This window comes from Lineus longissimus, chromosome 10, assembly GCF_910592395.1.
Source record: "Lineus longissimus chromosome 10, tnLinLong1.2, whole genome shotgun sequence".
Classification (NCBI taxonomy): Eukaryota; Metazoa; Nemertea; class Pilidiophora; order Heteronemertea; family Lineidae; genus Lineus; species Lineus longissimus.
Genome location: NC_088317.1, coordinates 7,013,065 through 7,035,121, shown reverse-complemented (window position 1 = coordinate 7,035,121; position 22,057 = coordinate 7,013,065). Strand labels below are relative to the sequence as shown.

At 41.5% G+C, this 22,057-nt stretch overlaps 1 protein-coding gene across 2 annotated transcripts; it reads right to left on the bottom strand.

Annotated features, from left to right (window-relative positions):
• Positions 1–8,755: 8,755 nt before the first annotated feature.
• On the bottom strand, positions 8,756–21,853 carry LOC135494460 (uncharacterized). 2 transcript variants are annotated; one of them, XM_064782456.1, is made up of 6 exons: positions 21,766–21,853; positions 14,986–18,832; positions 14,498–14,677; positions 13,278–13,373; positions 12,593–12,658; positions 8,756–11,156 (listed from the first exon to the last, which is right to left on the bottom strand). In XM_064782456.1, exons 2-6 carry the CDS (start codon positions 18,823–18,825, stop codon positions 11,007–11,009), a joined length of 4,332 nt encoding a protein of 1,443 aa, XP_064638526.1. In that variant the 5' UTR covers positions 18,826–18,832; positions 21,766–21,853; the 3' UTR covers positions 8,756–11,006. The 2 variants fall into 2 exon arrangements, with proteins under 2 accessions (XP_064638526.1, XP_064638527.1); XM_064782457.1 differs by lacking the exon at positions 21,766–21,853 and adding an exon at positions 21,525–21,728.
• Positions 21,854–22,057: the final 204 nt, after the last annotated feature.

The following is a 22,057-nucleotide window of genomic DNA, read 5'->3' as shown; positions in this document are numbered from 1 at the left end:
CTCATGTATTGTGCTGCCCCCATGTTCTCATGACTGAATTACTTGATAACAATGAAAGCTGGCCAGATGTATTCTAGAAGCGACAAGCTATTCAGAAATGTATAGGTTTATGTGTGAGAGTGATATACTGCAAGGTCGACAGCCACTTGAACAGGGGTATGCATGAAATGACGTCGCGCCATTTGTGGAGCCAGGTAGGCCCGGCCATTGCACTGGCTAGTGAGACCATGCGCAAGTGCGTATACATGCACTGGGTACGGGTATATAGCTAACCTCACCCCCGGCGAAATCAGTTGTCAGTGGGGTCCAGGTTTAAAAAGGTAGGTTTTTCTTAAGGCCTCGTTTTCTTAACTTGTTTTTTAAAGATAAACTTGGTTGTTTGCTTGATAAACCAAATTTTATTGAATAATTGGACACTCCGCTTGCCATAAACGCACTGTGTGTGAGTAACGTGATAGGCTGCGCCTCGTAAGTTATTTAGCTTGCTTCTGCTTATTTAGAACATAGTGGCACTTAGCTTGGCCTATTACATCGATTAGGCTGAAGTGACTTGAAGTGACAAGACCATGTTACTGGTCGATTAAATGTGAAATGGCACGGCAGTGTATGTTTTGCAATATAATTAGTAACCATCTTCACAAGAATGAACCTTGGGTCAATTCTAAAAAGCAAAGCAAGTAACTGTGTATTGCGCGAGATGTGTTATACGAACCGTATATCAACGTCCGATCCATCAAGCTTGTAGTCCAGAGGAGCTATACCAATCAGAATAAAACAACGTTAGTATTTCTAATAAATGCTCCAACTATAGCATCAGCCATAAACAGTCGCCGTCGGCGCTTAGACCATACATGCAGGTTTTTATTTCAAACAACGTTTTAAGGGAAACAATCCATGTGTTCATTTTTTGCTGCTCACCGTGGTCACATCAATTAATCAAGAATACTGGCCTTCAGCATTGCACGATGTTCGTCCATCACAGTTGTCGGTGTTCAAGTTCAGGGACCGGTTGTTGATAAACTTAGCGTGAACTTAGACTTTGAGTGGTCTCACAAGCCCATTTATAACGCCAAGTTGATCGACCAGACCCATATCTCGAAATTGTACGTCATTTCCAGCAAGTTGGTCTGCCCCTGATGTATGTGATGCGGCTTTAGCGTGGGATATAGTTTTTTATGACTGGAGCGAGTTTGCTTCGCCCCTGGATCCATGAATGCAGACCATGGCCCAGTCTCATCCCTGCATAAGAGGTTGATTCAATATGGAAAAAGGGTGCTATTTGGCCTGCATGCTCTGCAAGTCATACCTAGGAAAGTTAAGGAACGTGAACATATTTTACAATGTCTACCATTGATACACATGGCGCCCTCATCCCTAGTCTTTGATCAGCCCAAAAAAACAACGAGAGGAAACCTCGCCAAACCACGGTCTTCTTGTGGTCACTGTCTTACCTTTCGGGGTAGTGGCTGCGATCACAACTTTAGCAAGTGCCAGAACTGCAAAAATGCACAGAATGTATGACAACGATATCATCGCTGATCAAACACCAACAGAAGTTGAAATGAACTAACAACACATTTTGGAAACTATCCTAGGATTCAGAGGAATAGTCATAATCATTCTCAGGTTCGTGCCAAGTCAAGAACTACTTCATAGCTTGATCCAATAGCAAATATAGCGCAGTTTATTTAGCTGGGATGTCCTTGTAGTTTTGCTTCGAATACGTCATAATTAGTTGAAATAATATTGATATGAAGCCAGTGCGTTTGAAAACAACACTATTGATCGCGTCGCGTTGTAAGAACACAATGCTTTACAACCTTTTCAATCTAATTAATCAATAATTACAGGAGTGATAGTCTATATTGATCGAAAGGATATGTTTTTCGCCCCCCCCCCCCCCGAGAGGTGTGCCCCTTTGCATTACCGAACAAAAAAGCTTGAGGACCTCATCAATGTGCAAAAAAATCAGATATTGGTATTTATGATAAATCTGGTTCTGGTGCAGGCTCAATCATTCCAAGCCAGTGGAACTACTAGTTTGTGGATTATCCAGAGTCTGAATTTTCCCAACTCAATTCGATTCGCACTCTCAGGTATCAAAGCGTTCAACTCGAGACTATTCAATCTACACGGGTAACTGATAACCATCTTTGCAATTTGCTATATAAATTCTTGAGAAATATTACGAGCCATCGATGATGATATATTGACGATTTTCGAGGCATCTTTATTGAGCCATAAAGTTTTATTTCATTTGTTTGCCTCTCAAACAATAAGGTAAAACTCGTTATCAAACACATCTACAAATTAACACATATCTTCAGCCATTCTACGTTCGGCATTCTAATGACAAGCAAATTACCCATGAAGCGGGCAAGTTGAAATGGATCATATACCATTGTCCATGAAGGCCGAAAATAACTAAGTAGACACCAGGGCCTATGTATTCGCTTTCTATCAATAGAGAGTTTGAGATCGGCAACTTATAGCAAAACTTATACGTTCATGTATACTTATAGTTTTTGCCAAATACGTCACTAAATATGGGACTGATTTTTTCCCATCATAAGTTGTACATAAGTTGAATCTTCCAGCCTGGATTAAAGTGCTCTGGCTGTTGACTCACGACTGAGATAATTTAACACGGCTTCAATAAGTAAGGAAACTATGTCAGCTCATATCTATAACTACAACCGCCAACAGATAACCACAGACAGAGAAAAAGGTCGGTTTCGAGGGTGTTACCTTTTACGCCTAGTGTAGGGTTCTGGTAGAAAAATGAGTTTGGTCAACAGTGTGACTTCAAAATGTAGTTCATAAGTATAAGGGCTGGCGTATACATGGACTCATATTTTTGTTGATTAATCGAAATCAACACAAAGGCGAAGACGGCATAGCCGGTAACGTCATCATCATCCGGCGGACAACTTGGTGTCACCACCTCATGTCATCGAGATTTATTATTGATTATTATTTTCCCTTTACCTCAATGATCTATAGAAGATGTCTTAAAGCAAGATGGTTTTGAAGGTCTCAAACACTTACATTTGACATGTACCAGTGATTACACAAGGAGATTGAGAAGCATTATTGTATGCGGATGACACGGTTATTCTATCCGACAGCCATGAGGGGCTTCAGAAAGGTTTGAACTCACTTTTCAACTACTGCAAAATGTGGAAACGGTTCGAAAAAAACCCAACTTATCTTTTCAAGGGGAAAGTCTCGTAGGAAAATTGACGATTATGTTTTTGGGGTGGAAAAGTTAGAAATTGCTGACTCCTATCCATAGGTTTGGTACTTAATTACAATGGAAGGTTCACTCTGGCAAAGAAAAAACTTTATGACAAGGCCAGCAGAGTTATGTTTGTTGGAAGCTAGACCTCCCTTTTAATATCTGCCTTGAACTATTTGACCATATGGATACGTCTCTACTTGAGAAACTGCGTGTAACGTTCATTAAGATTCTTTTAAGGGTCAGCAAATTTACACCCTCGGTAATGGTTTATGGTGAGACAGGTCGTTTTCCGATTGAAATAGATGTGAAAACCAGAATGGTTGCATTATTGGAACACATTGCTGTATTGAAATGAAAATAAGTCGAATAGGATATTTATTTCTATAGAAAGATAATTACATGGAATGGATTGCTAAAATTAAAGACATTCCGAATGAATGTGGACTGACACACCTCTGGGTTGAACAGCATGCGTTTAACTCTGACTGGTTAAAAAGAACTGTAAAAACCTGCCTTCAGGACCAGTATCGTCAACACTGGCAAGTCCAGGTGGACGACAATCCAAAATACATGATCTATCGACTTTTTGCCAGACACAAAATGCAGAACTAACTTTACAACTTTCCAAATCAGCTCGGGTGCCCCTCACCAAAGTTAGGACTGGCAATACCTACTTTTCTGCAGGAAGGGGGAGGAATCGTGACAGCCAGCATGAGAAAACTGGAACTGTAAATTTTGCAACAAACCCGAAATAGGGGATGAATTTCACTACATTTTGGATTGTCGCCATTTTCCGTAGTCCGAAGGAAATATCTAAATAACTATTTTTGCCACCATCCTAATGCACTTATATTCACACAGGTTATGAATGTAGAAAGTAGAAAGAAACTCATCAAACTTGCATTCTATTGTAAAGAACGTATTTGTAAAGTTAAATAATCAACTCACATGTCCTTTGTTAAATCACTTGATGCTATCAAACCCATTACTAGGCTGTGGCCTCGGGGCCTACAATGAATGTCTGTATTTATATTGCAATTAAATTTTCATGTAGGCCTAATGTACCTTTTACCAAGGTCTGAATAAATTCATTCATTCATTCAGTCAGTCAATTTCTATAGCGAGGAATGTCTAGGTGAACTCGTGCAGAATGTAGAGAGGTCACAAGGCATTTCCAAGTTTAACAACAAAATGGCCGCCAGTCGGCCATCTTGAATGCGAAATCAGCCATTATCGAACTTGGCCTTGATATTCACCCCATACATGTGCACACCAAATATGAAATGTCTAGGTGAACTCGTTCAGAATGTAGAGAGATCAAAAGGCATTTCCAAGTTTTACAACAAAATGGCCGCCAGTCGGCCATCTTGAATGCGAAATCAGCCATTATCGAACTTGGCCTTGATATTCACCCCATACACGTGCACACTAAATATGAAATGTCTAAGTGAACTCGTTCAGAATATAGAGAGGTCAAAAGGCATTTCCAAGTTTTACAACAAAATGTCCGCCAGTCGGCCATCTTGAATGCAAAATCAGTCATTATCGAACTTGACCTTGATATTCACCCGCACGACAAATATGAAATGTCTAAGTGAACTCCTTCAGAATGTAGAGAGGTCACAAGGCATTTCCAAGTTTTTTTCAACAAAATGACCGTCAGTCGGCCATCTTGAATGCGAAATCAGCCTTTATCGAACTTGGCCTCGGTATTAACCCCGTACACGTGCACACTAATTATGAAATGTCTAGGTGAACTCGTTCAGAATGTAGAGAGGTCACAAGGCATTTCCAAGTTTAACAGCAAAACGGCCGCCAGTCGGCCATCTTGAATGCGAAATCAGCCATTATCGAACTTGACCTTGATATTTACCCCAAACGTGCACACCAAATATGAAATGTCTAGGTGAACTCCTTCAGAATGTAGAGAGATCAAAAGGAATTTCCAAGTTTTACAACAAAATGGCCGCCAGTCGGCCATCTTGAATGCGAAATCAGCCATTATCGAACTTGGACTTGATATTCACCCCATACACGTGCACACTAAATATGAAGTGTCTAAGTGAACTCGTTCAGAATGTAGAGAGGTCAAAAGGCATTTCCAAGTTTTACAACAAAATGGCCGCCAGTTGGCCATCTTGAATGCGAAATCAGCCATTATCGAACTTGACCTTGATATTCACCCCATACATGTGCACGACAAATATGAAATGTCTGAGTGAACTCCTTCAGAATGTAGAGAGGTCACAAGGCATTTCCAAGTTTTTTTCAACGAAATGACCGTCAGTCGGCAATCTTGAATGCGAAATCAGCCATTATCGAACTTGGCCTCGATATTAACCCCGTTCACGTGCACACTAATCATGAAATGTCTAGGTGAACTCGTTCAGAATGTAGAGAGGTCACAAGGCATTTCAAAGTTTAACAACAAATTGGCCGCCAGTCGGCCATCTTTAATGCGAAATCAGCCATTATCGAACTTGACCTTGATATTCACCCCATACATGTGCACACCAAATATGAAATGTCTTAGTGAACTCCTTCAGAATGTAGAGAGGTCACAAGGCATTTCCAAGTTTTACAACAAAATGGCCGCCAGTCGGCCATCTTGAATGCGAAATCAGCCATTATCGAACTTGGCCTCGATAGTAACCCTGTACACGTGCACACTAATTATGAAATGTCTAGGTGAACTCCTTCAGAATGTAGAGAGGTCACAAGGCATTTCCAAGTTTTACAACAAAATGGTCATCAGTCGGCCATCTTGAATGCGAAATCAGCCATTATCGAACTTGGCCTCGATAGTTACCCCGTACACGTGCACACTAATTATGAAATGTCAGAATGTAGAGAGGTCACAAGGCAATTCCAAGTTTAACAACAAAATGGCCGCCAGTCGGCCATCTTGAATGCGAAATCAGCCATTATCGAACTTGACCTTGATATTCACCCCATACACGTGCACACCAAATCTGAAATGTCTAGGTGAACTCGTTCAGAATGTAGAGAGGTCACAAGGCATTTCCAAGTTTTACAACAAATGGCTGCCAGTCGTGGGGGTACCTGCACTCCGCTTGCTTTGGCCCTGCATGGTTTGATGAAGATTTTGTAGCTTTCAAAAGATTAAAGAACAAAGAACAACAATTTAAATGGACATCTGGAGTATATATTATTGGAACGGCATTTGAGTTCCACTAACTGAAATAAACAGGCATATTATTTCAGAAACTTGCCCTCCTATCCTCATTAAGTTGACAGCTATATCATCAACCGCACATATACTGTCATATCACTCGTCACCGCCAGGATCTGGGGGTGACGTAACAAGTTTGACCTAATGTCCCGTCTATTCGGGCACTACGTGTCAGCACTGTTTCATCATGACCAAAACCGTTTGTAGCCGACCAAATAATTGTAAAATTGAGCAATTATCTCAGGGTGAATACGAGGTTGTAGATGTAAATAATGTTTGGATACTTGGCATACATGGCATATTGAATCGGCAAAAAACGGCGACATTATCAGTGTACATGAACATTTACCCAGATGCGATCACAAATCAATTGAGCTATATGAGCTAATGCTGATATAAATGAAATGGCCAGGGGCCATTGTGCTCACCGTATAGATATTTGGTGCTTTGGAATTCATCCAGGTTAAGAAACATTGTACATGTATAGTATATAGGTCAAACCAAAGTCGGTACGACATGTGATGTATCGTTGCTTGGAGTAAGTACCATAAGAATATCATCAAAAACAAGTCACTAATAAACAAGATATTGCACTTTTTACCTATTTCAGTTTTGGCCTCCTGGTGGCCAAGTTGAGTACCAGATCAGATCAAAATTCGGTGTCCGAGGTTATATGACGTAGGGAGTCATGTGTACCAAATTTCAATTTTATAGCTTTAGTGGTTAAGAAACGTGCCATAGATACACTCAAACGACCAATTTACGCCATTTGACCTCTGTGACCTTGACAAGCACGTCAAATCAAAAACCCGTATCATATGTGATGTATCCTTGCTAATAGTATCTACCATGAAATTTTTACCAAAAACGAATCAGTAACTAGAATTGTCAGTTGAGTCTTAGCAGACTCTGGAGTCTCCGCCTCATATGCACACAGCCATGCATGTTGACAAAAACAAAACAAAAACATCGCACTTTCAGTTTCACTTCAGCGGAGCGATGGTTTATGTGCGAAATACGACTGATCAAGGCAACATAAAGTGTCCAGAAGGGAAGAACACATTCTTGAAACTCAGCTGCTTTAATTCACTGCCTTTTTTTTCTTATTTCATAGCCCATAAACTCCAAATATTATATTAGGTATTATAGAAATATGCTTCGATGGTGTAGACTAGTCCCTGGTCTTTATCCATTACGTTCCTCAATATGTGCAGCCAATATATGATACACATGTCGCGGGGCACCAGTCATCGTGCCGGTATGGCGAGGTTTATTGGTTAAAAATTTACATGTATTGCGCTATGCATGCCCATAGCACTTTCGCGGCTGTAACCCAGATTGACTTCTTAGTTCATGGACACCCTCGTTTTATCGATGTTTTACAATGCATTGCCGTGTTCATGTACATATGAAGCTTTCACCTGGGGACGAGAGTTTGCTGGAATAATTTCTTGAAGAGAATAATACCCTAATACAAAAGTCTCAGCCGATGGCGGAGACTAATAAGCGAGATATGGCACTATTCAAATTTTTGGTTTTGGCCCCCTGGTGGTCAAGTTAAGAATCAGACCAGACCGAAAATCAGTGTAACAGGTCATGTGTACCAAGTTTAAAATTCATAGCTTTAGTGGTTAAGAAACGTGCCATAGTACACACAAATGGCCAATTCACACCATTTGACCTCTGTGACCTTGAAAATAAGGTCAAATCAAAAACCCGTAGGATATGTGATGTATCCTTGCTCTGAGTACCTACCATAAAAATAAAATAAAGATATTGCACTTTTTACCTTTTTTAGTTTTGGCCCCCTGGTGGCCAAGTCAAGAATCAGATCAGACCGAAATTCAGTGTCAGAGGTTATATGATGTAAGGAGTCATGTGTACCAAATTTCAAGTTCATAGCTTTATTGCTTAAGAAACGTGCCACAGTTACACTCAAACGGCAAATTTACGCCATTTGACCTCTGTGACCTTGAAAAGTAGGTCAAATCAAAAACACTTATGATATGTGATATATCCTTGCTTGGAGTACCTACCATAAAAATTTCATCAAAAACAAATCACTAACTAGAACTATGAATTTGCTTGGCAGCAAATTGAATGGTCCCCACTAATTAGGGTTGAGGGAGGTGTGAAGATGTACAATGGAAGTTGTGAGGTAGGGAGGCACCTGGGTAGAAGAGCAAAGAAGGTAGTTGCTTTGTGGGATTAAATCAAGTACTTCTGTATTTTGGAGTTGTCCATAGGACTAACATAGTAGCAGCATCTGGTTTTCCTCAGAATTGGCTAGTGGTGGTGGTTTTCATGGCAGGCACAGCTGCTTTGGTCCATTTAGGAATAATTGAGTTGTCATTTGAAAAGGTATGCCATGTCATGAAAATTGAAGATACAGTCAACCTTGCCAAAGTTGAACTTGCATATGCCAAGATCTGATTAAGTTGAAGCAAATTTCATGCTTTTCTTTTGAATAATCATCACCTAAGTAGACTTTGTGTAAGTCGAAGAAAAATCTATGGTCCCAATAGGTTCGACTAAGGTGAGGTCTACTGTACTACGTTTTGTTTTGAGATGACAATTCAATTAAATCCTTTTTTATACTTTTGATAGAATATGAATAACTAAGATACAAGAGATTACTAGAAATTTGAGATTTGCTTGTCAGCAAATTTGATAGCCCCCACGGGCCCACACGGATTGAAGTCTATTCCGTTTCGCGGATGATCTATTTCCGGACAAACACGCTCGCGCTTTCTCAAAATCACACGCTCAATAACATTTAAACAACACCCTAACCTTTTCAGATGGGCAGGATGGATCATCGATAAGCATTTAAGGCTATTCCTTTATTTTATTCCTACATTCAACCGTCGTTCTTTGCTCAAAATACTCGACAGCTCGCCACTTCTTCGGCAAAGAGATACTGCCGCCATGATGCATGGGGATATGACGTCACCATTACGGGGCGGAGCTTATATGCTAATGTATGTGTCGTGCCGGAGATTTGAAAGCAAATCAGAAAAATCGGCGCATAAAAACGCTTCAAAGTCATCAAAATTATCCAAATTTCGAAAAGTCTTTGGTGACGTTGAATGGTTGGGGTTATGTTTGGTGGTATACGGAAGAAAGATTTTTGGTTTATTTAGGTGTTTTAGAGAACACTCACAATAATGTTTGTGGGTGAACAGATAGAAGAATGTAGAACTTCCAGCAATCTCAATATGGTCCCCAGACTGTTGGTCTGGGGCCCATAATAAAGTGAGATATCACACTATTTATGATTTCAGTTTTGGCCCCTTAGTGGTCAAGTCAAGAATCAGACCGGACCGAAATTCAGTGTCAAAGGTCATCTGACCTAGGGGGGTCATGCATACAAAGTTTTGAGTCCATAGCCCTAGCGGTTAAGAAACGTGCCACTGTTTTTGAAATAGGATACGACGGACGACGACGACGACAACGGACGACAGACACTGCGGTGTCGTATAGACTCACCGTACCGGTGAGCCAAAAATTAATTGCCTCTACAAGAAAATTGCGTCATTTAGCCGAGCCATGCGGGCCGCAAAATAGAACTGAAGAAGCATGTGTTACAATACCCAATCAAGCGAGCACTGTGAAATTATTATTTCAGTATCCCTTTTGATAATTTATTTAATAATTTGATAATTTATTTAAGTTTAAGGCTTCTTTATCTGTATAGGGCCTACATCCTGAGATAATTAGTCAATTTTACAATTATTTGATTGGCTACAAACGGTTTTTGGTCATGCTGAAACAGCGCCCGAATAGACGGGTCATGGGTTAAACTTACTACATCACCCCCAGATGCTGGCAGTGACGAGCGACATGACGTACACGAGCATCCAGGGTCTATAGTGTATAGGTCTAGTGGTGCAGCCATTTTGAATGCTAATCAAGTAGACCCCGGATGTAGAGGTTGGTTAAGTGACACACCAAACTCGCCCCAGTGCCGACTGTTGACAGTCAAAGAAGGACGTCAGAAATGGACGGTGCCCACTGATGGTTCTGCTCTCAAGATATTCCACAACTAATCACACACCTGTAATCAAGTTTTAAGCCCTTTTCCCTTTTAAATGGTACTTTCTACATGCTCATAACTTTTTCCAAGACGTACCCACGGAGGAATTTCACACCCAAATAGACCTATCCCAGCCTGTCAAACCATGAAATTTTCGTTGTACATTATGCATGATATATTCAGGGTTTGGGAGTCTTAAGTTAGGGGGGCGATTTTTGACGGCTGTTAACCCGCATGTCAGCTTTGTCACCACGGCAGGTTAAAAGGAGCCTCAAAACCACGCAAGTAAGCCAATTGGACTGAAACTTCATAAGTTTCTTCATTTTTAAACACATCTATTTCACAATTCAAGAAGAAATATATTTTAAATGGAAATAACCTTTCAACTGGTATGGTGAGACCACGCATCGATCTCAAACTTTTTTTGTGTACAACCGCAAGCTGATTGGTATAATACAGATGCGTGAGCAACCCACATGTGTCCCATTCCAAAATGGACGGTGCCCAATGATAGTTCAGTTCTCCACAGACTTCGATCAATGGAATTTTTGCTCTCCATGACTGAATCTTGAATCAAGCCCACGTGCTTTTTTGATGATCGATTTCCTTTGGGCATCATCAAATTTATTCGTTCCCAAATCCTCTTCCCGGCTAAATGGACGTCTTTCCTTTGGTTGGTCTTTTTCCTGTAAGATAATACAAGACATAAAGCATGGTACACCAAAAGAGGAGTTGCCTTGATCACCTGGCCACCTTGAAGCTCATTGACAAATGACATGGCCAGTGGCAAGGAATGCAAGGAATACTATTTTCTACCTCTGCCATGGAGCAGCCACACTAATAATGACGCCTCAGTTGGACATGGAGCCTTGGAATAAATCCTAAGTTCTAACGACCCCTGCACCAGACTTCAGCACAGACACATCCATCCATGTTCCAAGGGTCATCCCCTAAATGGCAAGAGGCCTTGTAGACTGCAGAGATTGCTTCTCCATACCAGCCGACACCAATTAAGGAGAGATTTGTGCAATGAGGTTGGGTGACAAAACGACCCAGCTGCGACAGGTTCGACCGTGTGGAGTCATAAATTGACTTGTGGAGTTAGGAGTCATCAATTGGATGTCTGCGGCAAGATAGTGTAGATATCGGTAGGATGACGTCATTAGCTAGGAGATCAACAAAAACGTGGCTGGGTGGAGAAAGTCTTCAATGGTTTAGAGGGCAGATTTCTCGGGGACTATCACAGTTTCTTTATTGTTCGACTCATCAGAAACTAATGTCGGTTATACGGCTGCTCATGTATGTGCATGTAGCTGGTTCCCTGGATCAATGGATGCACCAGAGCTGGAGGTTGAGAGGAGCAACCTCAGGCTTATACCTGAATAATTCTAATGGTATGTCAAACTGAAGACCTGAAAGTGGGGGTGGTCTGTTGGAACTTCGGTCGCAAAGGTGATAAAAAGAAGTGCAGTGTAGGTCTTCTGTGGCTGTGTAACTTAGTATTGTGGTATACTGAAAGTGGTCTCCCCTGTTCAGCAGGTGGAGGCTGGACCAGTGGTTTGTTATCTGAGAAGATAAAATCTATCATTTTGTAGGACCGACGCAATGGATGGGTTGGACCGACGCAATGGATGGGTTGCACAGAAGAATGCGAGTCCCTGATCTTTTAAAATCGGGAAAGTCCTACTGGAGCTGCTGACCCGAGTCTGCATGTCCAGTTAAAGGGCAAACTTGGGCATAAGATATGTTGGTTTTTTTGTTAAAAGAGGCTTCCAGCAGGACCGCAACTTCTCCAAACAGGATTAATGAAAACTCTTTGAACTGCAATAAACAATGCACTAGAACGGGATGTAACCTTAGGCCTGTCAGGGAAACCTTGGGAAATAATCTCTCCAGAGGGTAGTGGCCTGTCTGGTTGTCTTCCAGTGGGGGTTACTTGTCTTACAGCTCAATGTCGAGTCCAAAAGTAAGTCCCGAAACGAGTGGAACGAGGCTAGCGGACAAAAGGACCCAGCTGCGACAGTCGTCAATTGGGGAGACATCTTGTGTCACGCAAATGAACTAAACCCATTCAACTATCTGCAGTGCCTCTTGAACTTTTCCAATTCTGATCGACCCCTACCTCTTCATGCTTTTTCTTCATCTTTTTACTATGCATATCCATCAAGCTCTCCTTCCTCTTAGTTTTCTGGAAAGAAGATAATAAATCAAACTAGAATTATCAGTTGAGTCTGCAGGCAGACTCTCAAGGTTCTGTCATCCATGAAGCCATTCAGTCCAATAACAATGACAAAGACAGTCTATGCCTTAGCTCTGTAAACACTACTCATATCCAGCTAGGCAACCACTACTGTATCATCCATCTTCATACATACAGCCATTCAGCGCATTGTCCCCTTCTCAAGGAAAAAAAGTTATTACTCAGCGCTAATTGGATATGTTGAGATGAATAAAGATTCGGACTCAACATTCAGAATCAATTACAGTCTTTTAGTGACTTCTTTATACCCCTACCTGGGGCACAAAAGGTCGCGGTAAACAGGTCACCTTATCATTCAATCTTGGGCACAATAGTGATAAGTTCTCATAGTGCATAATCCCATGCACTATGGAACTATGCACTGAAAGCTACCGTCATGAATTATCACTCGAACCCAGGGCTCAAGAGTTGGGGTTTAACTTAACCAAATTCAAGCAAATGTTCAAGGGTGGAACCACTGACTGTATTCACTCAAGAAACAGGACTGGCAGGAAGCATTCTTGGCTCATACAACAAATAAGTGTTTTGTGACTAAAAGTCTACATACATTGTAACTGTCTATCTGTTGCTCCATTCTTTCATCTCTCACCGACATTCCAGAGTAGACAACTTCAACTGGCCTCTTTGTCCCTCTGTCACCTTCCTAAATAGAAAACAATGAAGAGAATAGCATTGGACTTGATGTAAAATATTATCAGTTGTTGTTTTCTGACAGGTCAGTCCAATCCAGGGCTGAGATCACTATTAACTGTTCAGTGGTACCATGGGACAAATGTGATGAAATTTTTAAAAAGCCCTGTCATGCCTAAATACTGCCTGGAATGTTAGTTATTTGGTTTGCAAAAATCATTTTAGGCTTTTTTGATTATGAATGATATCAACTAACATGATTCAGGTCGTTTTTGAAATAGGAACTCCTTTTCTAGATTTTACGGGGTCGGAAAGATATTCTCTCACAGGCAGTAAACACGCCCCGCATCCTGTCATATTCTGACATGTCTCACGAAAACGCTAATAAAACAATTCAGAATCATTGGAACTTTCTAAAATTCACTTATGACATTGACAAGATATAGGACTACACTTCTGCAAAGTTTGATGAAAATCGCAGCATTGAATCTTTTTTAAATCACGAAAATGTATGTACACAAAATGTACACGGACCCCATAGCAGATTTAATTGTGTACTGAGCAGACCAGACCAGACAAAGGGTTGTGTGTGGAATTTGGACACCAGGCTTTGGGATTGGGACAGGAAAGAAGAGATCTCCACATCACCTAAAAAAAGGGTTTGTTTACGTTATACTGGCTTCGTATTCTCAACGTGACCAAAGTTACATTGTAGGATGAGTCAAAGTCAAAGAAATATCCTAGTCCTACAGTTGCCAAGTGAACACTGTGCTGGAAAGAAAACAATCCACGATGAATTCTCTCAATGGTGTCCGACCTGACCAGTGCAACTCAGTAATGTACTGAAGGGAAGAAAAAGCTCTCCACTTGTTCTGCACTACTCAAGGTTCTACAGGACAAAGAATAGATCAAGTTACAGCAACCGCATCTTTTCAAGTGTGGCCTGGTCCTTAAGACAAAAAATCTTCCACTCCAATGGAGGTCGCTGTTAGAGGGCAAATTTGAATGACAACAATTATACTCTCCTCTTTGGAAGCTACTTAGAGGAGTTGGGACTTTGAGTGTGTTCCTATGGGAAGGCATCTCCAAGTGAACCATCGATTATCAAGTAACTGAATTCTACACCTTTCAACCTACCTTTTCTTTTCTTGCCTTATCTGCTGGTGTGTCTGTCCAAACTGATCTATCTCCACCCCTGGATGAACCAATACCAGTTGTGAACTTTCGCTGTACCAGCCCAAGACTTCTTCCAAGTTCGTCTGAAGGCAACTCGGTCATCCAAGATTCACGTGTTGTGGCTGTGTTGGCCTCGTCATCCTGCAAGACATGGATATAAATTTCAACACTGCGGTTGTGTAGACTGATATACAAATACTATGAATACCAAGTTTAAACAAATTTGTATTCACAATAAACTGCACTACAGCATTGTGTTAGTGGATTTATTACCACAAGTAATTACGAACGGCGTATCCCTTTAAGTAAGGAAGTAAATTACCTCGGGTTTGGTCTACATTACATTTGAGTTTAACCCTTGTTCTTTTTGGCGAGATAATCAACACCTCGAGCTTAGCATTGATTTCTTCAGCAACAAGAACGCATCAATATTTCAAAAGCACACATACCCTGCCAGTCAACTTATCTTTCATCTTCTTCGAACGTCTTTCAAACTCTTCAGCAGCCGACAGATTACTAGCACCTCTCGCAAATGGCATCGGTCCAACAACATCGTCTTCCACCTCATACCCGCCGTCTCCAACATATCGAAATCCCGGGGGGACAACTGGCCCAACAGACCGAGCACCAGGTAAGTTATCTTCATTTGCTGATTGCATTAGAAATCCTGGAGGTAATGCTGGACCAACAGGACCCACTCTTGCAACTGATGTGGGCAATACTGGACCAACAACATCTTCCTGACAATCCTCATCACTGGAAGACTCCTGATGAAACCCAGGAGGCAACGCCGGGCCAACTGGACCAATTCTTCGATTTCTTTTATCTTTCCGACAGTCTGTTTTTCCTGTTAGCAAACTTTGTGGAAGGACAGGACCTACTTGATGTGCGACAGAGTCAGTAGTTTCTTGTCTGCCGTGCTCTTGAAAACCTGGTGGCAGTGTCGGACCAATGGCAGGTTTCGCAACCGCACCAGAAATAAATCTAAACCCTTCTGGTAAAACAGGCCCTACATATGTTGATGAACTTTTCTTTTCCGTAGGATCTGGTGCATAACCTGGTGGAAGCGATGGACCAACAGTTTCTTCACCGTCTTTTTCTACAGTAGGTCCCCTGTTCTTCAAAAGCCCAGGTGGCAAAACTGGGCCTAGTAAACTAGGTGAACTTTCAGTCGCCTTTGAAAAGTTAGGAGGCAAACTTGGACCTACTGATGGCTGTTCACCAGCATCATTGTCATCATCTGACCAAGGTTCTGCATGAATTTGGAAGTCAGAGTTTTCAGCATCCGCGGCTTTTTTGAAACCTGGAGGAAGGGTTGGTCCTATTGACTTGGACATGGCTTGTTCAATAAGTGAGGGAGGCGATTCAGAATTTATCCCAAGAGTAAATCCGACGCGCAAAGCTGGTCTGCTTGACACTCCTACAGATCCTGATCCTGTCTCCTGGTCTGAAGTTGATTCTGTTTGCACTTGGGGTTGTACTAACTGATTTGCACTTCCAAGGGGTTCTCCTCCCCACGCAGAATTTGAATCGGTATCTGAAGGTTCAACTGCCTTAAATTCTGGTGGTAAAACTGGACCACAAGGTAGCGATTCCTGGATTGAATTCGATTCTGTGTTAAGAGCTGAAGTTTGGAAAACTGGTAGGGAAGGACCAAAACTCTGTTTCCGAGTTGTTACTGAGGTCCCGATCTCCTTGGAATTTGAGTTGGAGTCTGAATCATGCACTATTCGAAATCCAGGCGGCAAGACTGGTCCAGCCTGAAGTTGTATAACTTCATCCAACTTTGTATCTAACTTTTCTGATGACGCAGTGGTAGCAGGAAATCCTGGTGGTAGTACAGGTCCCAGAGGCAAATTGAGACTACTCAGCAATGGCACGGCCTGAAGGAACTTATGATCTGCAGCAGAGTGACTTGCCTCCGAAAATCCAGGAAGTAATACTGGTCCAACCGGTAGCTGAACTCCTGGACAGGAGTTAGAATCAGACTCCGAAGGATCAACAATAGGAAGCCCTGGAGGTAATGCTGATCCTATTGAATGGTTGTTGTTGAATGGGGAGGGTACGTCCTGATCAGAACCTAAATCTATATCAGACTCCTGCAGAGCCTGAAATCCTGGTGGCAGTGCTGGTCCAAGTAACTCACTCGAACAATTCTGGATGGATTTTCGGAAGTTATGGTTGAAATCGGTGTCCGAAGATTCAGCAGTGCAGAAACCTGGTGGCAATGCTGGACCACAAGAGTCAGTATTTAGAAATCCCACAGCCTCATCAAGATCAGAGTCTGTATTGGACTTGGTAGTTTCAAATTCTGGTGGCAGAGCAGGTCCTAGAGACTTGCGTGAAATCTTTAATGGTGATGGTCCTACAACCTGATCAGACCAAGGATATTTTTTAGATCGAGTTTTTGCAGTCAGAAATCCAGGAGGTAGTGGTGGTCCCAATGACTGATTCAGAGTCACATTTGCAGGCAATCCCTTGTCAGTATTGCAATCATTTTGAGTTTGAAATCCTGGAGGCAATACTGGTCCACAAGAGTGAGACAGCACTTTGTCTAATACAGTCGCAACAGTACCAAGTATGTTTAAATTGTGAATTACTGAACTTTTTATTGCTTGCAGTTGCAACCATGGAGGCAATGCTGGTCCACAATGCTCTTTATCGAGAAAAGAAGTATCAGGTCCTGGGTTCCTAGTTTCTAAAATATTTGCAACTTGAAATCGCAGAGGCAATGATGATCCACAAGAATTTCGATTCTGTTGAGCAACAGCGGAGGTGCCAAAACCTGGTTCGGTTTCTAATATTTTTTCGACTTTGAATCCAGCAGCCAAAGCTGGGCCAGAAGAATCTTGATTTTTATGTCTACTAGCACACTCAGAGGTAACTGGGTCAGCTTCCAAGCTATTTGGAACTTGAAATCCTGGAGGCAAAGCAGGGCCACAAGAATCTTGATGCTCTTGATTTACAACTGAGGCAACAGCATCAGCTTCTTCTAAGGTATTTGCAACTTGAAATCCTGGAGGCAAAGCTGGGCCACAAGAAGCTAGATGCTCTTGATTTACAACTGAGGCAACTGGGTCAGCTTCTTCTAAGGTATTTGCAACTTGAAATCCTGGAGGCAAAGCTGGGCCACAAGAAGCTAGATGCTCTTGATTTACAACTGAGGCAACTGGGTCAGCTTCTTCTAAGGTATTTGCAACTTGAAATCCTGGAGGCAAAGCTGGGCCACAAGAAGCTAGATGCTCTTGATTTACAACTGAAGGAACTGGGTCAGCTTCTTCTAAGGTATTTGCAACTTGAAATCCCGGAGGCAAAGCTGGGCCACAAGAAGCTAGATGCTCTTGATTTACAACTGAAGGAACTGGGTCAGCTTCTTCTAAGGTATTTGCAACTTGAAATCCCGGAGGCAAAGCTGGGCCACAAGAAGCTAGATGCTCTTGATTTACAACTGAGGCAACTGGGTCAGCTTCTTCCAAACTATTTGCAACTTGAAATCCCGGAGGCAAAGCTGGGCCACAAGAATCTAGAGGCTCTTGATTTGCAACGGAGGCAACTGGGTCAGCTTCTACCAAACTATTTGCAACTTGAAATCCCGGAGGCAAAGCTGGGCCACAAGAATCTAGATGCTCTTGATTTGCAACGGAGGCAACTGGGTCAGCTTCTTCCAAACTATTTGCAACTTGAAATCCCGGAGGCAAAGCTGGGCCACAAGAAGCTAGATGCTCTTGATTTACAACTGAAGCAACCCGGTCAGCTTCTTCAACTAAGCTATGTGCAGCTTTGAATCCTGGTGGTAAAGCTGGGCCACAAGAATCTGGCAGCTCTTGCTCTACAACTGGGTCAGATTCCAAACTACTTTCAACTAGAAATCCTGGAGGCAAACCTGGACCGCAAGAATGTGTACTGTCGTTTTTCACAAAAGAAGTGTCTGGATTAGCTACTAAGCCATTAGTGACTCTGAATCCCGGTGGCAAATTCGGTCCACACGGATCAGTGTGGTCTCGATCAGTGGAAGTCCCAAAACTGCCGTCTCTTACCAAACTAGTTGTTGCTCCAAACCCTGGGGGCAGTGCTGGCCCACAAGCTGAAAGTTTCTCACTACAGTCAGAGTCAGTATCTGAATAGTTCACAACTTGCAATCTGGGTCGTAACACTGATCTACAAGAACTTGAATGTCCATCTGGTACATGTTCCACTGTCTTCTGGAGCACCGGTCCAAAGGTGGAACTTGCAACTGTTTGATTTTGTAAGTATCCAGGAGGTAATGCTGGCCCCAGGAAATCTTCCATCTATTTCCTGTCGAAACAAAATGGAAATATCTATTAAATATCCATTAAAAAACATATTCAGTGGAACCTGTGAATAGTAAATAGTAACATTCGGTGAGATTTCTGAACATCCTGCAAGCTAGGGTGCATCGTAGCCCGGTTCCTTATCAGTCAGATGTCCGACATTCAATAAAATTTCTGAAACTTGTCAAATTTTCGACGAGAGATTACTAGTGTTTACCATGTTCTAATTGTGCTTCAGCTGAAGTTTTAACATCGAAGTAAGGAGTTTTTAAAGCCCTGTTCTATCTAAATTACATGTATGGGTTATAAGTTGTGAAGGAGGTAGTTAATACTGCAGCTGTAGGGGGGGGAGGGGGGGCCCAAGATAGTAGAAAAGGGTAATTTTAGTATGAAATGTTTAAGATTAAAGAACAATCAACAAAAAAAAAGACTGAGTCACTGGTCTGAGTCACTGGATCAGCACGAGATGATTTTCTATGGCTTGGCCATAGAAAATCATCGAGTATATATCAAAAATATCAAATGATAAAAATATCAAATAACGTGTTTTTCTACTGAGAGACGAAACGAAATTGAAAGAGCATCAAACATGTTTAGAAAAATAGTTTACTGATGAACCAGAAGAAGAACAAACATACTGCAAATTGCAATAAAAAGCTGCCCATTCCTTCAAGTGGCCCATGTATGAATATAACCAAGCCAAAGCAAAAACATTTCATTCTATTTCTAATCCTCAAATCAAGTACGAATGACAATAGACATGATGCGTTAATAATTGTAAACATTTGACCACCATTTTGAAAATACCCAGACTACTGCCGAATTGGTAGATGTCATCCTGGGTATACATAAACATTACCCAGAATCGTCCTGGGTAATTTATTGGACACTAAACATTACCCAGTTTGAAATTCGCGCATTTTTTCAACCTGCGGGCGAGGTTCTTGAAAACGGTACATTGGCTTTTTGCAGTGCACGAATTTATGACATTTATTGAAATGGCTGACAAAGTTTTTGTTGATGGTTTAAAAGCATATTTAGCATCAATCCCATCATTTAGAGAGGCCAATTTCGTATCTTAAGGCAGAGAAATTAAAAAGAAATTGATTGAAGTCGTGAATGGTGAATTTTAACTCTGCGAGGGGGCAAAACAGATCAATGTCATGAATGTCGCCAGAGCACATGATTTTGTCTCTTGCTGGACTGAAAACATACCAATTTCAACCTCGCCCGCAGGTTGAAATAATGCACGAATTTCAAACTGGGTATTGTTTAGTGTCCAAAAGTTACCCAGGATGATCCTGGGTAACTTTTACTAGGATTACCCAGGTTGGTCCTGGGGAATGTTTAGGTATACCCAGGACGACATCTACCGATTCGGCCAGACTACCCAGTTCTCTAAAGAAAAAGAGTCGAAATTCTACACCGCCTCCAAACTTTGCAATTTACAGTGTTTCCTTACTAATGTAAGTACTTCAACCAGTTTATTCTGTTCTCTATTTATCACTTAATACCTGTAAACTCTATTAATCATTTGATCAGAAAATCGGCATTAAATGAAACAAAACATTAGCGGACGAAAACAGTTCAGCGCCATTACCGATCATGTGATGTCTGCTGCCCGAAGTGTTGGTCCTCATGAATTGATAACATTGATGCATGGCGAGGATTGGCCTGCAGTGCACACTTGATAGCATATGGCCCTGTCTTTGCTCGTCCGCTAAAAAAATATTTCACTTGTGTCATTTTTCTTCTACAACTACAAGGTAAGGGCAAGCAAAAATAAAAAAATGTTTATCGTCCGAAGGGTAGTTGAAAATTGCATCGGGGGGGGGCATATTTTATTTTTATCTTTTATTACTTTTTACACATGAAAGGTCAGGTTCAGGCCATCGTTGAGTCCCGATTCCCTTACAACCACTGTACACAGGCCCTGTATGGCACCATGAGGTATTACTATCGACTATAGCATAGCATGCTAAGTATTTAGGCCTGTGCAAATAGAGTGATCATTGTTGAAGTACCTACGAAAGCGTAGTTTACAAATTTCCCGGGTGGCGGCGCTGCGATTTACGCGGAAAATTCAAAATAAAAGATAAACATTTTTTTCGTGCGGCGCCAAAAATTGGGTCGCACGGGGACGATAAACATTTAAATTTTTTTGCGTGCCCTAAAGTGCCATACACTTTTGGGATGTTACACATATATTGTGATAAATTAAATAATGATACAACACGATAAGCTGGTGGAAATGCTTATCACTCGCGAGGGAGCATCTTAGATAGGTTTTCTGCAGGTGAATTGACGCAATGCGTTTTGCCGTGAAGCCGGGCAGTTCAGAGTCAGGAGAAAATGAGGCCGAGTGTTTACAATTATTAACGCATAATGTCTATTGAAAGTGAAAGTGATACAAGTATGTATGTTTATTGTTAGCCTGCATCGACACAGCCTAAGTTATTGACATAAAAATGGAAACAACAGGATGGGCTACATAAGCATACGTGGCCAATGTATTAATATGAAATAAATACCCTCCCAAGTCCCAAGCCAAGCCAAAGGCAAAAAATATTACTGTCAACAGAAAATGTTCAGAGCCACAGCACAGGTGCAGCACCAGTCAGTGAGTGACTGGCACCACCACCACCACCACCGATGGCATTGGTAATGCAGATGATTACGCTATACTTAGATCATACACAGTGTTGGCTCAAAGTTGAATATGTTGAAAAGACTGGCCTCGGACGTTTTTGATGTTCACAGAGTTACTGCAGTTCTATTTTTGAGTCACCCTGTATGGCTGTATGTGTGGCGCAAAATATTTTTAGCCGAAAATTCTTCAGCTTTTTTTCTGTTTTGCATACTCCAATTGAGAAACTTTACGAATATTTCGCTCTCACGTGAATCTATAGTTTCTAAAGTTTCAATATATAATCATACCAATCACATTATTATCAATTCATCATAGATATGACATGTATGATAAGTTTTTTCCGCAAAAATAGATGAAATGTGTCAAAACGATCAACGCCGCCTATCGCACAGTGAGTTCACGAAAAATGGTCTGGGTGGCTAATTAAATCTACGTTTTCTTCTCTGTTCTACTATTCTGATGGCTATATTACCGAAAGACATTTTAGATGTATTTTCTTAGTCTGATCTGTTCGTTAAAATGTCTTCTGTGGTAAATTTATCGATAATTTCAATGATTTATATTTCATCTCTGTCCATT

Bases quoted from the DNA above. Each gene is read 5' to 3' on its own strand.
- LOC135494460 (XM_064782456.1), bottom strand. From the start codon at position 18,825: ATGGAAGATTTCCTGGGGCCAGCATTACCTCCTGGATACTTACAAAAT. The intron at 14,678-14,985 runs GTATGTGTGCTT...CATGTCTTGCAG, and splicing joins AAGATAAGTTGACTGGCAGG to GATGACGAGGCCAACACAGC. The intron at 13,374-14,497 runs GTAGGTTGAAAG...TTTTCTATTTAG, and splicing joins ATAAGGCAAGAAAAGAAAAG to GAAGGTGACAGAGGGACAAA.